The sequence below is a fragment of the Temnothorax longispinosus genome, chromosome 7 (assembly GCF_030848805.1).
Source record: "Temnothorax longispinosus isolate EJ_2023e chromosome 7, Tlon_JGU_v1, whole genome shotgun sequence".
NCBI lineage: Eukaryota > Metazoa > Arthropoda > Insecta > Hymenoptera > Formicidae > Temnothorax > Temnothorax longispinosus.
In genome coordinates, this window is record NC_092364.1 from 1,245,415 (window position 1) to 1,267,255 (window position 21,841).

Sequence of the window (21,841 nt, forward strand, 5' to 3'; positions counted from 1 at the left end):
CCGCCCACGAAACGCGTTCGCGTCCCCACCCGGGATGGAGTCACGTGTTTCGTGCACGCATATCCACGTCGATCCAGGTGACTTTGTATCGCTCACACACGTGGGGACGATTTACCCGGCCGAACGAGTGAGAATTTCAATACCGCCGTGTCGTCCGTGTGTCGGTCGTATGGAGCGGTCCAAAACTCTCAGGTTTCATCCTCCGGAAGATACGGCCGACGCTCGTACGCTCGTAGCGCGAATCCCTCCGGCACTTAGATGCGCTGACGGGGAGCACCGTGCAAGCACTCGACGATTTTGCGAAAAATCCCACAGAGAGAAATGTGCCGGCTTTTTCCTTTTTTTTTTTTAATTCTTTTTCTGAAGGGAGGGAAAGCGCACGAACTCGGGATATTTATGGATAGTGGTGTGCTACGGCGCGCACAGACACGAAACTGTAGCACGCATTAACGCTCGTACGGAGGGGTACACGAGCACGCACGCACACGCGGTCCCCCTCTGAATTCATGAATAGCGCCGCTTCCGAGTTGGACTTCCTTCCGAGCGTACAATGCTGGCGGAGTGACTCTGTCGCGCGAGCGCACCCATCTATTCTCCGCACTTTTCATTGCGTCACGGCAGTCGCGAACGGACACACACGCGCGTACACGGTCGCACGAGATCCGGAAGTGACGGAACACTTTTTTTTTCTTTCGAGCAACCCCCATGCCCCTGCATCTCTGTGTGCGCGCAGCTAAAATAAGGATTCCGACGGGGGTGGAAGTCTCGACGGTGGTCACAAAGATCCGCACGCAGACACGCACGTTCCATCTCGTCAGCGTTGTAACCTTGCGATTACGCAACCTGTCGCTGCGCAATAAAACATATATATCACGTTAATTGCATAATGGGATCGAAGAAGCTTACGCGGCAGGGGTTGGGCTGTCACGGACACGAACGCGATAGAGAGGGATGAGAATCGGGGATTAGCTGCGATTGCGCGTGTACTGCATAATCCTGCGACGTTTTTGAAAGAGAGCAAAAGGATGCTTTCCCTCAGTTTTTATTTAATCAGCCCCGTAACTCGATTAAATATACAAATAGTCATTTTTCTCGACCAACGTAAAATTATCTACGTAAAATCTGGCTACCAACGAGGAAGCCGCAGGCCTCTGAAAGGAAAATTACGGCGGCGAATTTTCCCGGGGAGACGGGGAAGAGATTATGGGGGACGTTTCGCGCGAGCAACTTCCAGTCAGGTACGACACGGGCCCATTCGCCACGGGCGCGTTAATACGCGCTGTGGACGCGAATGGGTGCGTCGTCATGCCCCGAAGGTGCCAAGCCCACGTTTCCGCGGTTCGCGTCTTCCATCTTCGTCCTCCACGGCTGCCCTGCGCTGCGCCCTTTTCGTCCTTCTCGGTCATCCGACCGAGCGAGCGAGCGAGCGAGGCTGAACCCCCTCGCGAGAAGGCATTTCCTTCGATCCGATCGCCGCTGCCGCTCATCGCTTGCACAATCGGCCAGCGTGACATATTTTATTGCCCGGCGACTCTGTCCGTTGCATAATCGATCACCGGCGTCACGCTCCGCGTAAATTCGACAAATTATTCCAAGACCCGTGCCCTTGCAACTAGGTTTTACGCCAAGCGCGATTTTTTCATGGAAGTTTTTATGTCGTAGCTACATAATTTTTATATGTAATGAAACATTAAACAAAGGAAGGATATTTATTCAATGTGATGATGTAATCCTTGATGGAACCAGAAGAAACACTCCCGTATCTCGGTACTATGCTGAAATAAATTTTCAATAGCACAGCGTGCCTTGTTTACTACTGTCGATTTTGACAGCTTAAAGCGAACGTTTTACAGTATTTTCCATGTAGGCGAACGACTGCTCTAAATATCTAATGCGTGGCTTACTCGCGCTGCGATAAAGGAACAATTTCCCGTTCGTACAAGCCCGCTCAACAAACGGGGATTGCTATTTCCGCTGGCGCATTGTTCGATCGAGGCTGCGACTGGGACTTCGCGACGTAAATCGAAAGCCGTTCCATCGGCCGTAATATCGGCGCATAAATATCAGAGCACAAAAGACCGTCGCGAAGAAATTGTTATGGTAATCGTAATTTCGCCGATAGCATCGTTAACTTTGACAAATACGTCGCTCAACATTGTCGCCGTCAGAAAGGTCTAAAGAGCAATATAGAGAGTATTAATGCAGCACTGTCGAAATACGGACAGCCGTATGTTTTGTCATTCAAAAAATACAAGAAAAAATATATAAAGGAGAACACAGATCTCTTTGTGACCGAATTTCGCCATAATAAAATTTGAAGCGTACTTATGATACTTGGCTTTATTAACTGGCAGCGTCGATGGCACTTATGACTCTCTCGTACATCCTCTATTTAAAGAATCCGATGACCCTCGAAAAGCGAACGTAATGACGCATCACTAATTGCACTGCATCGTCGCGTCGTGGCAAGAACAGGCCATAAATGGCGATCGAGTTTCAGTGACAAGAAGCGCACTGTTCCGAATTGATGTTGAATTGGATTGTTACGAGAGAAACTTCGATCATTACTGGTCCATGAAACTCACAATTTATCGAACTCAAATCATGCGTTTGCTTATGAAAATCTCGATCGAAATTTACATTATTTACATTATTTACATTATTTAGCGTTCACTCGTCCGCAAAATTTTACGAGAATACTATGCACATTTATGTAAATGCGTGCTCTTTCCGATAGGTTTCAACGTTAAATACCATGTTTTCCATCGCAAATCTCTCTCCAGTCGAACTTAATCGCTACCTACCGTTCCGCGTCTCGACATCGAACACATTCGAGCTCTCGTCTGGCGCCCGGTCCCGAGAAAAGTCCGAGTTTTCCTCGGTCTTTACGAGATCGTCGAATTCCATCCCCCCGGCCTCGCGACCTTCGCCCTCGGGTCTCAACCCTTTCTCCCATAATTCGACAGATGTTCCCGAGCCCTCCACCTCGTCCTTGAAGCGAACGGTTTTGTTCTCGCGCGCGGGGGACACCTGTTCGCTGTGTCGGCCCTTCAAAATCGGCGCCCTGACGAACAGATCGATCATCGTGCGCTCGATCTTCAGGTGTTCCGCCACGATACGGTCCAGAGTGTCGGCGTACGATCTCCCGCGTTCGTGCGTATCATTTGCACGGATCGGGCACCGGAACCCGTCGGGACTTCCTGGATCCTGATGTCCATTCGTTCCGGGTCCCGCGGGAATCGCCACGGTGTTCATCCGCCTGAAATCAAGGCTGTTCAACTTGTTCTCGAAGTTCTGCCGGGTCTCCGTGTTACGGAAGCACGGCGGCGGATCGATGAGGAACTTCAGCGCTTCCAGGTGCTCGTAATATTCACGCTCGAGCTCCCCGGCCCTTCTTCCGGCGACGTTGACTTCCTCCCGCCGCGGCCGTCCGGTGTCGTTGCCTCTCCCCGACGTTTCCACGCTTTTCGCGGGTATCTTCCTCTTCCTTTTCAGGTGGACTCCATTAACCGTCCTGGGTATTCCCACGCCCTTCGATCTGGCCTCGTCATCGCCAGCGAGCAACCTCCTTGATTTCGGACGAGTCTCATGCTTGCTCCTGGTCCTCGCGAGTCCTCGGCGTTTCCATGAAGCGCCGAAGCTACGTATCGTGGTCAGAAATCGGACATTGGACCGCGACGAGGTGACCTTCTGCGCGGGTTCGGATCGACGGTGATGATAATGCTGACGACGCGTGGGTGGCCTCTTCGTCATTACCAGCGGATCCGTCGTCTCGCAGTTGCGTCGTCGCGACGAGTTTCGCCGTTTCAGCGTCGTGAGACACTGAATACAATCGAGGAGCTTCATCTTCGTGGAAAATCATTAATTTTTCAATTTCATCCGATTTGTCACCTCTATCGTCGCCCCAATCGGGCTTCATTAATTAGCATTAATCCAACGCGGCCACGCTGAATTTACTTTCATCGCGTGATTTGTCACGACGAGTTCATCCAGCGCGCCCTTTCTTTCCTCATTACGCAATCGCATGCGGATTCATTAAACAGCGATTCGCGACCATTGTACCGTCGGATAATACGCGCATTGTTGACGATCGCGTCATTCACAGGCATCCCCGCTGTTGTATGCGTTTCCTGATTGAACACTCATCGGCACTGCTCTTTATATTAGCTTGAGCATTCACTAAATTGTCGACTAAATTTTGTAAAAAAAAAAGTTTTACGCGAAATTACGTTGTCGTGATAAAACAGAGGATCAAGAGATCGATCGCATAATTATCAACAGACTGCTTTTACACTTTAATTGTCGACTGAATTTTCTAAAAAAGTTTTACACGAAATTACGTTGTCGTGATGAAACAGAAGATCAAGGGATCGATCACATAATTATCAACAGTCTCTTTATGCACTTTCTCGTTGTGCCGAAAAAAATTAAGTATCTCAGACCTCTTTTATTGCAATATTCACATTTCACTTTTCCATCAATGACTTCTTCCGGAAAACTAGGCGATCGATCCCCGATCCTCGATCGCGAGCTAAAAATTCTCGCGATTCCGATGCACCTTCCTCAAATAAGCGACGCGACTTGAAAATCCGATTGCTCGGCGCGGCGCGCTCGACAAGGTGTTCCCCGAGACTGAGCAGGAAGGTGGGGTCCGCAGGCTTCGAGAAGGAAGAAGAAGTGAAGAAGAGGGTCGCCTCCTCGACGTAGGGTCTTCCCGGAGAGCCAAGGGTGCGCCGGCACGGAATTGCCGGCGTGTCGTTGTAGTGGCAGGTGTACCGTCGTGTACGTGAGAGCGTACGTGCGAGTCGGAGGACAGGTGGGTAGCACGTGTGCGTGAGGTAAACACGCACACACGTTCGACGGCGCGGCGTGGGTATGCCCCTGTCTGGATGCGCACCGTACCGCGACGACGAGCGGGCAATTTGGAGAAAAGAGCCGGTAATAATGACCAGAGTGGGATGATCCGCGTACATTTATGGTCCGCGTACACGTCATACGTTGCCTGCGTTCATTAGATCCGTTATTATCCGGCCGTCCGATCCGGAGGATTGGAATAAATCGCCAATTATCGGCGATTGATTGGACGAGACGAAAATTTATAATAATCTCTGCCTTTCGAAATTGATATCGTTCGATGTTTGTACGAGAATTTCCGAGACGTCTGTTTGTTTTAACAATAGATTTTCGTATTTGTAATTGCGTATTATTACGTGTCAGTTCAATTACAAGAAATTTTTTAAAGAGATCGTTCTTGCTTTCTCTCCCGTAATTGCCAGGCATCGGTGAACAGCGACGCATGGAAAGCGGCGCACGGTTAATTCGGCCAACCAAAACGTCACCGACGCTAACTTCGGTTTCTGCGGTTGTCGCGCATAAAGGAACCGGCCGCCATTGTTCGCCGCTGAGATCATCGGAGATAATTAAACTACGCGCATTGTACGCTCAGTTAACTGGCAGGATTATTGTGCTCGATCAAACATCGGCGGTCATGCGTGGGTAATTCTGGGTCCTCCGTAACGCGACGCGCGAACGAGAACGAGAACGATCGAGTTAGACGTAAGTCCCGGAATCTGTGAATTATTAAATGTGCCAACGCACGCGTGTTAATCGTCTAATAGCACAACAATGTCCCTGGAGAGAACACTTACGCGCGATTGCTCTATGAATTAATTATATGTTACTTGCTCTGAAATTATTTCAGTTCCTAACTCTGCGATTATGATTGTACACCCGTAGATAGTCGCGTTAAAAATTAATTGAAAAATGACGGTTTGCTCGATGTTTGATACCGCACGAGATTAATCGGGAATCGATATCGAGCGCGGCGAGCATTCGTTGCTCAAACAGCCCCGCGATTAAATTGGAAAGTGCTCGTAAATTCGACATTACGTAATTTAATTAATTGCTATTCGATGCATTCAAGAGTTTCTGTCATAGCGGCTTGTCAATTATTTTTATCGATGCGCATTTGTACCGAGAATTTTTTTCTTTTTTGTAAATCGTTTCAAACGTAAATACAATTTTCAATTATGTTAAAAGCCGGTGCCCCCCATCACCATCGAAATTCACGCGAAAATCGATATTTGTATAAGGAAACGGCGGACTTACTGGCAACATTCCTCTCCGTCTCCGGACGTGTGCGCGTTGTCGTTGTGGTCCTTGTGGTGATCTCTGCGGCACACAAATGACAGAATTACGATTAGTTCCCGTTTCATAAGCGAACTGAGGGACTGATCGAACGGTTTTCGCGGCGAATACGTACTGTTCTGAGTTTCAGTAGTGGTGTTCTCCTGCAGACTGCTTCTGTAGATCCTCCTCTTTGGTGAACCGATATTTTCTCTGCGACAAAAAAGAACAGAAAAACGAAAATAAAATTTCCGGTCGAAGTACGTTAGAACAATTAAAACTTTGCCTTGTTATTTTTGTTACTACAAAAAAAAGATCTCAATGTCTCGATCACTTACTGGTTGAGACCGAGTTTCAACTGTTCCCCAGAATTACGTAGCAAAGCGTGCGCCTCGCTGTTGGTCAGATCTCGAGTGCTCCTTCCGTTAATGTTACTGATCAGATCACCCTCTCTCACCCCCTGCTGAGCCGCCTTGCTTCCCGGATTCACCTAAAACCAGCGGTACGTGCGGTCAAAAAATTTGGCGACGTTATATACCTAGCATCATTTAACGCGAACCAACGCGAGCAATTTCATTGCATCGTGAATCGCGGAGCGAGTTATCAAACCAGTAAGGTGATTGAGAACCACTGCGGTCCCTCGTCGCGCCTAGAGGCAGGCAACTTCCCAGACGTCGACACGCGACGCTGCCTGAAAGCGGTCGTACAGGCGAAGCGAGGACAAATTACCGTCACGACGGATCGAAACGCGATAAAATATTGTCGTCATTCAGAAGTCGATATTTTGCGAATAAATAAATGCCGCAGAATAATCAGGACAGATATAAATATTCGGACATGCAGATTTATATTCGTACCGTTTAAGATCATTAACTTTTTTACAGCAAGAACATTTTGCTTATATCTCGAAAGTGGCGGACTGGATGGAACCGGAAAGAAATCGCGTCTTGTCGTGGATGAATGAACTTTCTGTTGACGCCGTTGACGGAATTGAACTTACAACTCATATAGAATCTCTTAAGATAAATCTGGAAACATTAACTTTCTACCGGCGATGTCCGCGCGTCGAGTTGAGATTTAAGAGAGTCCCAGACGCTTAAGATTCTCACCGTGCCGTCGCATTTCCGTTGGCCGGATGCGACTCGGAACTTCAACATCCCGAGGAGCTCCCTCGCTCGATACCCCCGTAGTTGACAAAACGTTACCGCGAAACGTGAAAGTAGCCAGTCAAGAAGACTTGTCCCGATCTCGCTTCTTGGCCGCCGCAGAAACTTTTTATCGTCGAACCTTGTGAGCTTTGAAACGTTCAACCCCTTTTATTCCGTCTACGAAACAAACGGCGCGTGTGTGGCCGTCGTTCACTTACTTCGTAATCTGCTTTTGCTTTTCTATCTATTGGAAAAGTTCTAAAGCTACGTACGAGAATTCCTCCTATCTGCTGAATTAATCAAAGCATTCTACGTTTTAAATCGTTTCCTTTGACTCGTGTGAATTGACGCGTGTGATTCATCGCAGCGAGTTACACGTGTAACGTCAGACGAAAATACGGAAAAGTCGCAAATCGCCGCCCGTTGGGCTAGCGCGATCGCCGTGGATTTCGCGAAATGAGAATTAAGTATCTCGCGGACGAGATGAATTCGAGAATAACTCTCGATCGCGAGATGATGACTAGAACGACCCGACTAGAAGGGTGGACGGTGTACAACGCGCCGGAGGCGAAAGAGTACTGACGCTGGTCTCTGTGAACGGGATGCATCCACGTCGTCGGACCGCCGTCACACCGGCGCCAGACTTTTCGGCTACAGCGGAACAACAGGGGAAGTTTTCCGGCTGACCTTCCCCGTGATGCTGTTTGGATTTCGAGAGGGACAAAGGAGGTGGCTGCAACAATGAGATATACGCCGACCCGATTTCCCGTACGAACGAACACGATTTTGTTTACGCAACGTGAACTTGGCTTCCGGCCAGACCGCATTGTTTCTCGCATTAACTCGATTAGAAATGTATCAATCGACGCGTTATTTTGATTTTATTTCGTTTTTTTTACGGCGCGTGAAGATTGTTGGAAACAGCAGATGAAGAAAGATAACGTTTTGCTTAAGTCGCATTAATAGAATGAAATAAACTTTCGCGCTTTAATATTCATTGCGAAGAAAATTATTGCGCGACAGATAGAAGACAGGTAACTAAATTATCGACGAGGCGAGCGAGCGAGCGGCCGCGAAAATACGCTCGATGTGAAACGGGCGGACGAGCGTTGAACTACTCGACAGAATGTCACGCTTTGCGCGTAAGTCTTTCAAACTTTTAACTATGCGAGACGCACGACTTCCCAGGCGCATCGACAAAACTTGGGACACTCTGCTTCATTACCAACTAACGCGAGTCACTTCCGCGACTAAACAACTTTCCGAGATGTTTGCGACAACGTATCGTTCTAAACTCCGCGTAAATAGATTCCGCGTATAAATAAACCAACTTTTAATGGACAATTATCCATGCATTTGAAATTAATTGACGCCTCCTTCACACGGAACGCATAAATTTAAAAAAAAAGACACTGATTTCGATATAATTTCACTTTTGATAACATTGATAAATCTACCTTCTATCTCGGCCACGGTACTTTTGAGATACTCATTTTACGCTCAAGTGCCACACAAGTTTCGTCCGATTTTAACGACCCTTTAAACGTCGTGCGGCGAGCCGGAGGGAGGCCGGCAAAAGCGATTGGAGAAAGCGACGGAGAAAATTGCTTTCGGGCAACGCGGGATAATAGCATCCAGAGGCGAGAACGCGGCGATGGAAAGCGAGGGAAAAATCGGACAAGATATGATGCAGGACCGGTCGAGGATCATCGTGACCAACTCTCCGCGGGGTATCAGCCGGATAATAAGCGATCGCAGAGGGCTGCCGAACCCGCCGGCGGGTGTTCGCACACTTTGCTAAAACGCTCGTATAATTCGTTCCACAATCGCGCGAATAATACCGGACGCGCCCATTTGAGAATTGAGAATTGAGAAACCTGGGCAATTTTGAGCGAAAAAAAAGAGGAAGGCCATCTTTAGAAGATTAAGAAACAAATTTTAACTCTTCTGACGTTTAATTTGTTTGCAGTCGTAATTTGTGCAACTCAAGAAAGGTAAAAGAAAGAAGGAGCGCAGATTATTTCCCATTGACAGTTCAAGTTCGATTTTTCCACGTCAAGAGCAATTTTCGCTTCGCCGTACACAGGCGCCTCGGTAACTCTTATCAAACTCGAAAACCTGTCGGGAGTGTTTCGTATTTGATTATACAATATTGTATCGGCGCTTCTCCGAGGCGATTTATATCTCTCTCGCGGAGGATTCACGCGGCAATCATGCGACGCGGCAGACCGAAAAATTGAATATTCCCGGGAGCGCGTTCGATGCCGATGCTCGAACCTCGAACGGTGAAACCGCGGATCCCGCATTTTTTGCGCGTATTTCCCGACCGTTACGCTATCTTTGCGTAACTATGAGAACAAAACGAACCTAACGGTGACGAAAACCACTTCCGTCTATCGAGCCAACGGCTTTGCGACATCGCTTTAATATTAATTAAACTGCATCTCGCGAATTTATTCGTACCTAAAGAAAGTGTTGTGACAAATAAATTTTCTCGACCCCCTTTTGCGATCGTTTACCAAGCGAAGAATGTAGGGAACGTCGTCGACCTCGTGTCAGCTTTAATTGACGAAGCCAATTCGAGTCATTATGTGATTATCGCGCAACAAGGCGGCCCGTTACGTACAAAAGACATCGTCGAAACCAAGAAATTACCGTTCGTCGAGGATCGTTAGCGGTCTGTTCCATTCTAGGTACCGTAGAGTTTCCGCTACCGAATAAGACGTGAAACCTCAACCAATCGCACGTACGTAACGATCGGTTACGGGGAACGGGCACACCGCACAACAATACGCGGGTATATGCATAATGCACTCGTCGACGACGAGTGCAAACTTCCGCGCTTTCCGCGGAAAAACTTGCCGGCAGATATAAGTTACGACATCTCGGTGGATCTCGGCGGGATGGAAATGGGAAATTGCAAAATGCCGGGCGCGCGCGAGCGGGTGCTCGAGTTACGCATTTATCACAAAATAAAATTTTTCCCGCGCCACGATGGCATTTCCTAAGACTCGGCTGCACGTGTGACGCATGGCTGTATAAATTCCACGGGGAGAAGTTACCAATCCTGCTCCGGAGTTTCCAAATTCGAATGTTAAATCGCCTCGCTTGATATACGGACGAAGTAATTATGAAGTAAGAGGAGGGGATTGAATTGAGCGAAATATTTCATGGTCCATTTAACGCGGAACTCTTGCGACTCCACCTGGGCATTTACACGTCGATATTTACGGTATTTACGCGGAAAAGAAGAGCTAGACTCTCTAGCCGCGAATTGCGTATGCATAAGAAACACGTAACAAGTCGAAGAGATTTCCAGGTAGTCGACACTTTCGTCGCCACGTGAGCTGAATGCGTCGTCTCGGTGTATCTCGCTCTAAGAAAGCGTATACGTCAGGATCTTTCAATATATCTCGTTTCGAAATCTGTTTCCGCGAAGGCTGTATCGCGAAGTGAAATGTGGCCGCTCGAGACAGACACTAAATTGTAATTTAGCTGTTGATCGCGGTCACGCCGCCCAGGCGATAAATCTGGGAACACCCACCACGATACGCAGCATTCGTGCAAGATAACAGTAATTTATAAATGATATTATACACATACAAACGCATATATGTACAAATATATTGCAAGATATATATGTAAAGTCACAATTTATTGATTTCGACCATAATATCCAATTCATTTTGGTCACGACTCAGCGCTCAATTATTTTAAAAGTATGAACAGCGAAGTAGTTAAAATTTCGTAATTAAATAAAAGTGTCGTAATATATGAATTTCGCATTAATTTATAATCCAATCTTCGCGCTTTCACGAAATATCAGAGGAGCAGAAATTTCTCCTCGTTTCTCTATATAGCTCGTTTTAGTCACCCCACGACGAGACAAATTTGTTAACGAGAAGAAAGCCGTATATTAATTACCGCGCAACTTTGGAGTAAGATGCATCCGAGAGCTGCAGAAAGAAAACTGCACACAAATAAATTATGAGTTATTACCCTTTAATTGATCACTTGTATCTCTGGAAACAGTTCGCGACGCAAGTTTCTCCCGCGGTTGTTAGTCTCATAAGCGAGGCGCGCGCATTAATTATAATTCAATCGAAGATGCACTACGTCGGAACGACGACAACGACGACGAACTTCGACCATTAGCCGAGCGGGACTCGCGGGGAAACGAGAGGGACGGAGGCAAATCGTGGTGTGGCATTCAAAGGAGACAGGAAGAAAGGACCGACGTCGGTCCCCTGAAATGCATTATGCATTCGGCTAGTTCCTCGCTTCGACTAAGGAAGGTTGAAGGCTTAATTAGAAGGCAGACTGGAGGAAAGCAATTAAACTCACTGCGCCCGGGGGCAGGAAAAACAGATCGCGATATAAACGTCGGCGTCATCGTTGTTTGACTGGCGTTCGCTTGTCCGTTTGACATCCCTCGCAACCTCTAGCCTTTAAAACGGTAATTGTACGCGAGACGATGAATCGGTCGGTTTTGCAGATTTTTATCGCAGATCTCAATTTTGAATCATTTTTTTAGATTTCTACTTTTTGTTTCAAATTTAATAAGACATCCGTTCTTTGAGGCAAATCTCGAATTGAATTTATATTTAAATTTCAGAATCTTTCCAGGATACATCTCTGTAGGATATTTTTCCAGAAAGATTCGTGCAATCTGTTCGAATTCGATAATACCTCGATACATTTCGCACGAAGTACGTTTGTCGCATCGTGTATTTTTAATAGTGCCGATCGCAATGTATGATCCATTACGGTAATATTGGCATTCTGTGTAAATATCCATATAAATTTGGTTTGGATAGTCACGTTTCGCGGGTATTTATGCAATATCCAATATTCCAGCCGCGAAATCCACTCGATGCGCGCCATCGATATCGCATGCATATTCGCCGCTCGCTTAAAACGTTCAATAAAGTGTCTTATAAAAATGATAAAAAAAAACTATGAACCAAAATATAACGTCGAAAACATTTTATATTCGGCGCGCCGAATAGTTTTTCAAGAAAAATTCACATCGGCACACGTGTAGCTAATGGAACAATAACAGTCCTGGAGGATGTAAAAAGAATAAAAGATAATAGCAAACGTAGCGAATTAAATTTACTTATCTCGTTCAAAGGAACGAAAAACTAAAAAGTCAGGCAATTAACTTAGTATTTAACTTGGTTTTTTTATTGACTTCACGCAAACCCGCTGTTAGAAACAAATCCCAATTCTCCACCCTTCCCTTTGAAAGAGAAAACTCTGCTATTCTGTTTGCGCATTCTGAAAAAAGCAGAAATTTTTGACGGAATATCTCACCCACCCCCACACGCGCCATTCCCTATCACGCTGCGAGAATGCTGTCATTCACCTGATGCGCCTGTTTTCCGCCCTACGACGAATTCTTACTCGAACTATGGAGCGTCAACGAATTTATCGGCCAAAAATTCCGTGCCGCACGTTCGTCAATCCCGCGTAAAAGTCGACTAACTCCTGTGATCGCGAGATGACGAAGGCGACGAGGGCTGCGTCGACGCCCCCTCGAATTATCAGCGTCACACAAACCAGACGCCCGTGTTCTCGGCAGCTTGACAACGGATATTAACCCGCTGCGCATTCCGTTGTCGATGTCGCCTGGGTCGTAATTGACGAGCTGAGAGTAAGGACGACGCAACAACGGGAACGAAGCGTGTATCGGCATCATTTGACGTATTCTCGCGCGACGGATATATTTCCGCGCGATAAGCAGGATATTCATTCCTCAACAAGGAGTGACAAAGACCCATACTTCAATCTTTTCATTAGACAGTGTCCTCTTTATTTATGGAATCAATTCAGTTCGTTCAAACTCGCGTCGAGTGCTTGGCGCGCACTCAAGAAATCAACGACGCCATGTGACTGGCATTGCACGACCCTCGATTATTTATATCGTTTAGAAAAGAAAGAGAGAGAGAGAGAGAGAGAGAGAGAGAAAAAGAGAGAGAGAGAGAGAGAAATCTTATCGATGTGCAGGCTTCTTGTTGAGAGCAAGGTGAAGGTAAAATTTTATGAGAGATAGAAACTTGGTTTTTCGATCATTTCTACGTATTTCACACAAGCAAGTATGAAAGAAAACAACTTACTCTTTACGGTAATTTATTACAAAAATATGATTTTAATTATTTATAAATAACGTGAACAAGAAATTCCTTTTCGTCTCTGCATGCAATAAATTAAAATCCAAACTCCTGCGCAGACCAGAATATAACGGCGGATTAGTCGCGATGAAATATTCGTATCGGTAACCGACCCTGCGTTCGGCCGGCCCTAATAGCCGCGGATTATGTCGTAGGCTGGGCTAAGTCTCTAATTAATTTCTACACCCAATTTTCCGATCTGCCACCGTGATTTATTATTGCGTTACGTATCGCGGCTCACATCGCGTTAAATCACTCTTGCGTCTTGTCCGAAGATACAGCCTTAATCACGAATGTTTTAACACACGTTGATGAATAATGGCATAAGCCTACTCTTGACGGCTCAGCTTCGCACGATTCTCAACGCTCGTGAACGCATTCACGTGTCGGAAATCGTTAGCGCGAAAGCGAAAACGCGTCGGTGAGGTAACTTCGTTTAAAAATACAGCTCGGTCGAGCCGCGTGGCTTTCGCCCGCTGGTTATAATTTCAATGAAAGCATATTTTGCGGTCATCAAGTTCTTTGACGTTCGCTTCTCGATACCGCCACCCGGTGACCTTCGATCGATGAGCTTGCACGAAGCTTTCCGAATTCAAAATAGCCACGCTGGCCGACGCGTCTCAAGTTTCTCTCGAACATTTCGGGTATCTCGCATTTGCCCTGCGATAGTAAAGTGAAACATTTTCATAAAATTTGTATAAAACAAGTATTCGGGGTGAGATAAAAACACTACTGAAAATTTACTTTTCACGAGCTCGTCGGTTATCTTCGGTAGTATTTTCGATTTTGCGTTTTAAAAGATCATCTTTAATTTACATCGAAAAGATCGATCGTTCCCAATGCTGGGTCAAGCCGATCCTATCGATGTCACCTGCAAGTCGCCCGATAATAACCTCTCACAATAGTGACTCGCACTCCGCAACTCGGCTTGCGATCGATCGCGCTACCGTTTTTAGCCGACGTAAATTCACTGCGCTTTACAAAGCGAGAGTATGGTCCGTCCTTTTGGCGATGTTAAAAAATTTCCTTCAGCATAAAGCGAACAGCTGAGTGAATAAAAATTAGTCGAGACGAGAAGATGAAAAACGGGATGAAAATATGATTGAAGCAGCAAAAGAGATGCAAAATTTCGATATTGCGGAGAGCGTGTTTACCGATAAAACACTGCACTATCCGGGAAAATTCGCGTATCTCCTTAATAGCGATGTAATTTACAACATTTCAGAATTTAAGAACATATTCAAAGCATGAATTTTTAAACGAAAAACGTAAACTTTGGCCAGTTATGTAAATTTCTAGATATTGGTCTGTTCCTTCTGACTACGCACTTTCTACATTTTTATTCTTTTTTGTTCCTCCTGTTCTCTCAATGCGTGCTTTCATTCTAAGTATAGGAAGTGTGAAAGAGTACGACTCGAGTATTAATGGGAAAGAGAATATAAGAGAAATGAAGACGCGATATTTTCCTTTATACCTAAAAGCTTTCGTCCGCTTCATTTGCCGATGACGTGTGCTTAAAAATGGGACACTGTTATCAGTGAAGATGTTAAATCGTGATGTAAAATTATACATGTTCAATAACAGCATAGCCGATCTTAAACGGTTTCTAATAACCGTTTTGAACGGAAATTTGATCAATATCTTGATTGTAATTATTTTAATATCTAATGAATCTTCATAGATAATTCGATGTGATTTTTTAACTATTTTTAATAGCATGTTAACGATATCGCTTATGACAAGAGCACTAATGTTTTGACATTTTAATGAAGAACAATCGACACCAAATCGGCCAGAAACTCATTATTTAATATTATGTCTCGGTTCTCGAGACATCTACGTATTTTCGACTTATAACATGTCATTTTAACATGTTCAATTTTACTTTTCGTGATATCTCTGTCGCTCTGTTTCTCTATCTCTCAAAAGATCGTCAAAGGAGATTGCGAGTTCGATCTCGTAGCAAGCGGACCTTTGCGCACTTTACTCGCCCACCACTCACCGCGTGTTTCCTCCCGTATTTTCCCGTGGACTCGTTTTACTCGATTGATTTTCCGGCGAGCTTTCCCCGCGCCGCGTCACCAGCGGTCCGATTTCGCTCTTGTCGCAGCGTCGCGACGCTCGTTTACCGTCGCGCGCACAATCGCATACCTCTTCTTATCTACGAGTGAAACGGTATCGCGACACTATGCACGTGAACGCGCGAGTCGCTTTTCCGTCGGGATGAAAAAATGAAATAGTCGCAACCAAGCCGCGTGTATTTCGTGGCCGATGGCGCCGAATCTGGCCGGTTCACTGAGCGAGGTAGACCGCGACCGATGCCTAGGACAATATTAGAATCGGGATCTCGACGCGGTCTCGTATACTCTCTGCCTCGCACTCTTGCCGGCTCGCATCACCTCGTCTGTCTCTTTCTCTCTTTCTCGCACCTCTCGTCTTGATCTTGGTCCATCCCACACGCTCCCCAAGGCTCCTCATCTTCCCTCCGTGTCGAGCCCGACTCGGCGTAATCCCGCGTCATCACGCACGGACGCAACACATGCGCGCGTCCGACACGCATCCCCGTCGTAAATAATTCAAATTGCGTTACTGACAGGCTTACTGTTAATACAACAAAATTATTATTACTAAAAAACTCGGTATAAGATATTGCGATATCTTCTCCGAGAGAAAAAAATCCAAGTCTTTGAATTTATCTTAAAATTCGCCTTTGAATACAAGACCGTCGTTTCCCAAGCGTTCCGTTGATGTATCAATCGTTTGACTTTGGAGCTACCTAGCTTTCTACCGGACAATTATGTGAAACGAGACGCCTATTTTTTTTTTCTTGGGCGACACATAATACGACCGCGGTCCCTTGCACGAGGCCTTCTTACATTTCCGTTACACGTCGCACGTGCGTGTGGAAGGCGAGCGTGCAGGCTCGCGTTCCACTTATTCACGTACACGCGCGTGATACTTTACGCGTTGGTTATCGTTCGGTGTATGTATTATATATACGATTGCGTATATATTCATTCGATATCGTGGAACGCACGCCTCGCGACGCGGCCTCGATCGAGAGATCGTTATGCAGATAACAATTCGCGACTCCTAATCGCGAGACAAGCGCTTGCAAATTCCACGTAAGAGAGGCCCCTTCTCCTGCACATGCATATAACGCGCGTAACGTTAAGATAGACCGCGAAGATTTCGGGTCAACGATATCAGGTGCATGCGAAATAAGGCGATTCGCGCTATTCGGCACATGGGTGCGCCGCGATGTGCGACAGACGCGATTTTTTATGCGCCGTAGGTCAATGTTAATGGACGTAGCTAGTTGGCCTTAGCCTTTTGGATCCCGGCAAGACGGCAAGAATAACGAGCGCTCACGCCGATGCCGGACACGTCTTCATCGGAATCTTGCCGACGACGACTTAATTTCCTTCGTGACATTTATATCGAGAAGCAAATGATGACACGTGTAGTATCTTCATTTTACTGAGCATTATTAGACGGAATTAAGATGGAACCTTCCGAGGATGATACTCTTTGCATTATTATGATTTTTTTTTCCAATAATGGTGATATTGTTCTGTAATTATATTAATTTTAGTTTATCAAACATTACGTCTCATAGACAAAATGTTATGTATAAAAACGGAGCACAATCGAGACATCTCCGAGAGGACTCGGTCTGTAACAGCCGCGCGTGTTTTCGGACAGTATCAGGCTCCAGATTGCAAATCTGGAATTAATTAGCCACAATCGCCGCTCCTGTTACGACATAAATCGTAAACCGAGAGGCGTTGGTTACTATCCGAGTTTCTTGCGCGCTTCTCGTGTCTTATACTCCCGTCCGTTTGCACAGAAGCCTATTTGAATCATCTGCGACGTCAGCCACCAGTGTACTGAACGTTCGCAAAAAGAAGTCAGACTGTGGCAGAATCCTACTTGGCGACGATAAATACAGATACACGGTCTGATATGCAAAGTGTATAAGAAACCCATCGACCACTCGAGATTAACGATTTAGTCGCGAAGCTCCTTTCGATCGAATACGCGCGACTCTCCACGTTTCTAAATCCCTTTCTGGAAAAAAAAGAACACTGCCCTTCGGGGCAGATCCCGCAATTTGAGAACCTCTGGTGTAGCGGATAACAGCTCGGACTCCAACCTGGGTGGTCAGAGTTCAAATACCGCCCGTCATCTCTCCCGAGTTTTCTGATACACGCGCCCATAGTTCCACGGTGATTCAAAACTCGCTTTAGCCTGCGGCTTCCCGGGCTGTCGATAAACATCGATGTGTCGCAACATTTTCGAAGCTGTCGCAACTTTGGACATTAAAAGCTACGCGAAGTTGTTGCGCGGAGGATAAGGCGTCATCCCGAATCGCTCTCATCGTCTTTTCTTACTTTATCGTTATCCGGCGATTGACAAATACCTCTCTTCTGACAAGATTATCGAAATCCCGTAAAAAAAAAAAAAAAATCCGGCAGGCTTGAAAGCGTCGCACAGCGACGTTTTCTCCCTGCAAACCGAGAATCGCGCTACACTTTGACGTAACTCGCGCTTCTAATGGATGTCTGCATACATTGCGTAACGCAATTAGAGATTTGGCGTGGCGGCGGCGGCGGCGCGGGAGGTCCGAACAAGACCGCAATCAGGAGGTATACGTGACTTTCACTTGACGTCGTTGCCGCCGACATGCGAAAACGCGGAGGCCTCGCACAGGACGCCGCGCTCGCCTCATCTTCCCGGCTTCCCGCGCGGTATTATCTCGAGGCAGAGGGGGTTGCAAGGGCCTTCGGGGATAATGGCGGTTGTTGGAGCGGGTAAAGATCAATTCGTCCGGGTAATAATGCCGGGCGGACACGCGACGCTGAGCGGAGCGTCGAAGGAGACCGCCGCCGCGCCGCGCCGCCAGCCGCTGCACCGAATATTGACGTTATCGAGCGGCGAACTCTTAAGAGGCGGACTTTCATGACGGAGAGCTATTTATAAAGGCACGGCCGCGAAAGCATGTTTTTATTAACAATATGAATACTGTCTCCGGGTTCAGTGCACCGCGCCAGGCAAAAGTCTTTGTTCGCTCGATTAGCTCCACAATCAGTCGCATTTAGATAAAGAGCTCGGCGTGACAATCTCTCTCGTGAAAGGCGTCCCTATTCTGTTTTTTAATATATATATATTTCTGTATACTCTATTTTATTTATTCTCATTCATATCTCTGCGTTTTCTGCCTCGTCTACAACCCGTTACGCCCTTTGAGCCGCATTACGGCCGCATTGACGTTACATGGCGCGCGAGCCTGCTGCAGGGAGAAGTACTCAGGAACACAATAAGCGAATGAAGCTTTTACGGATGGCCTTGCTTCGAAGAATGCGGCCTCGATCAATATTTTTTTCCAAGGTGTGTGCGCGCGTATGCACGGAGCAAACGTTGGTGCGCGCAAATATTTGCGGAGCTATATACTTTCACGATACCCTATTCCGAAGTGGAGAACGTACACCGATTCTATCCGGGCCGGATCTAAAAAGGTTTTGATTTATATCCGGCGTGCGTTCCGACGAATCGTCGGGATGTCTTTGCGTTTTCCAATCGCGCCTCGGGTTACTCGGGTATCATGAATTGGACGGAGAAATCGAGGGATGCGCCCCGACGACGTCGCCAGGCGCTTCCGTTACACTTCGCCTTCGCTAATCCCGTCGTTCTCTGCCTATTAATCGTCGACGTTCTCGGATCGGACCTTTTTGCGTACGCTGGATGATTATATCCTGCGTGTGCGCCGATAAATAGCAGCGTCTGCTTCCCGAGTAGCGCCGCGAGCCACGGCCCTCGATTGAGAGAGAAGGCTCTCGCTCGGTGCTCGCTCGGCAATTAAAGCCTCGGGCGTTCGCTTGAGTTACGATTGTTACGGAATTGGAGGCACCTTTCGAAGGAACGTAATCCCCGCCGGCTGGCTGTGGGCGAGAGAGAATCCGATTCCGCGGAAACTATTCGCGATATTCGTCATACGAACGAGAGGTCCCGCGAGATAAAGAAAAAAGAAAGAAGAACTGGGTCAGACGCCTTTGATTCGAGAGATAAATGGTCGGCTTTTACGTAGGAATTATATTCTCCGAGATCCTTTTCAAAGATTCGCTCAACGCCAGACCCGTTTAATCTGGATTAATTCTTATCTCGCGAGCGACAAGCGCTCGATCTATTTTTCCTTAATGTGCTATTTTTCCTTCTTTGGCGCGCGCGTAATCGCAAATCGCAAATCGTGTTGAGATAAGCGTACCTTTTTCCGATACGTGCTCGGCAAACAGGCCCACTGTGCGTAACTCGTGTGAACCATTGTGAATGATTTTTCTTGATCGCGATCTCGCTCCTCTCAGCCTCTCGCGCGATTGTATCTCCGCGATGGTACTCGGCTCGCACAAACGCGCCGCGCACTTTCTTAAATCATCGTTAGGCACGATCCGACTGTAACGCCGGATGCAATTTTGCCTCCACCAGTTGATACAGTTTCACTCTCGAATTGTCTCGCCTCGGGATTGCGAGAGCTGACAATTCTCGGTTTTCCTCCTCGAAAGGAAACACACGCACGCACGTCTTGAGTGTCGAAATCGCGCTCGTTTCTCTTGTTTAACGTCACACGGATGTTAAAGCGAGAAATTTATCTATCCTCGGCCGCGCCGCCTAATCTCGAGACGCGCACTTCGAATATTCCACGACCGCCTCGCGAGCGTGGACTTCCGCGTTTCTCGGCCGCGCGCGACGTTTTCCCGGACGCTCTCCGACTCGACGCGCGGTAGTATCTCGTATACGCATAGCACAGAGCTTTCCCTGTTTCCGAGCGGTGAAAAAAAAACCGCTAGCGAGTCCCGCACCATCGATAATGACTCAGGTGTCCGTTTCCGCTTTGAAATCGTTCGGTACATTCATCGTATTCCTTTTATCAGCGTCACTCTCCCGTTTCTCGGCACTGACGTCGAAACAACGACGCAAATTTCGATAAGGCGTCCACAGTCTCCCCGTTTTCCGCCCGTCCACGATATGTCGATAGCACGGAATTAAAAGTCCATTAATAATACGACAGATACGGGATCGAGGTACGCCCTGATAACGAGCGCGCGATCGCGAATTCGATGATTACGCGGTCTGAAGGAACACGTGCGCCTCGAACGAACCGCGGCGGTCGGAGCACGTCTCTCGATCGCACGCGGCCGAGGAATCGCTGCCACTGGCCCAAGAAACGACGGCACGGCTGCTTCGACGCGGCGAAGGCATATGGGACCCTCAGGCCCGTACCAGCGAGGCTCTATCGAGACTCCGAGAAGGAAGAATGGAGCCCGTGGTATGCTCGGAGAAAGATAACGTGTTGAAAAAGATTTCACAGGATAATTTCGGTCGGACCTGTTCTTCAAAATTCTCATTATAAACCCATTTTAACTTTGAAGTATTTGATATCGACACTTTCATATCAAAAGGTTTTGTGATCAAGATAGTAATAATGGAAAAGAGATGAAATCTCGTGAACGATGAAATTTTCGATAAGAAAGGATCGGAATCCTAGTTCCAAAGGATGCGAAAGGGGATAATCAAATTTTGTTCTCCGGTTCTCCAATAAAATCTTCTTCAGGGTCATTCGCGTCGTTCACGGCCCTGGCCGCTAACTCGTTCTACGACGATAAGTATCGGGAGTAGACGACAGGGCTGCGGAGAGGCGTAGCCCGCGCGTTATGCGGGCGTAAGTGAGCGCCTAGCCTCGAAACGGGGCGAGCATGGCACACACTGAGCACTCTCGCCGCGGTGCGGGCGCGGGCGCGGGCGAGGGCAACGTCGACGAGGGAGAATGCAGGCCCGAGTGAGTCACTGACTCTCCCGGGCCGGAATGACCAATCAACTAAAGAGCGAGAGGCAGGGGCCCCTCCTGCGCCCGCGGAACGCACGCCACCGCAGACCGACGCGGCCTAACCGTCGTCCATACAACACCCAACCGGGGTCGTATGTTGTACGAGTGGCTCGTCAAAATGCTATTAGCGGCCGTTTGCCCCTAGAGCTCATTCAAAGGCACTTCGCCTTCGCCGCGTGGAAACGCACGCCGCACCGTCGCGTCGCGACGAGGTGGCTGACCGTCCCCCTCGTCGTCGATCCTCGCGCTTCGCGCTTTGGGATTACGCCAAAAAGGGCTCTTTAAACCCCAGTGGCCCAGATACCCGCTGACGTAACTGACGGCCCTAAATCGTAACGCGCTCCTTCCTCGCATTTTTTAAGTCTCCTCGCGTGGTCTTGGAGCGGAATTTTTCCGCTTCGAAGAAGAATTTCTTAGCCGACGCGAAGTAATGCACGCGCAGCCGTTACGAAAGCGGACGTGCAATCAAGGCGCAGTAAACCTCTTCGCGAGATTCCTGACATAATGTATGT

The 21,841-nt window shown here is 47.4% G+C and overlaps 1 protein-coding gene across 19 annotated transcripts in view; it reads right to left on the reverse strand.

Moving 5' to 3' along the window:
* Cap (Cbl-associated protein) overlaps positions 1-21,841 on the reverse strand; it is a 74,659-nt gene that overhangs the window by 42,948 nt on the left and 9,870 nt on the right. For 17 of the 19 annotated variants that reach the window (XM_071783749.1, XM_071783740.1, XM_071783747.1 and 14 more), the window contains exons 2-4: positions 6,465-6,616; positions 6,263-6,339; positions 6,109-6,171 (exon numbers count right to left, since the gene is read on the reverse strand). In XM_071783749.1, coding sequence (XP_071639850.1) covers positions 6,109-6,171; positions 6,263-6,339; positions 6,465-6,616 — 292 coding nt within the window. Of the gene's footprint in view, positions 1-6,108; positions 6,172-6,262; positions 6,340-6,464; positions 6,617-7,235; positions 7,525-19,712; positions 20,475-21,841 lie in introns of those variants that run through there. The other 2 variants (XM_071783739.1, XM_071783741.1) reach the window with 2 other exon arrangements.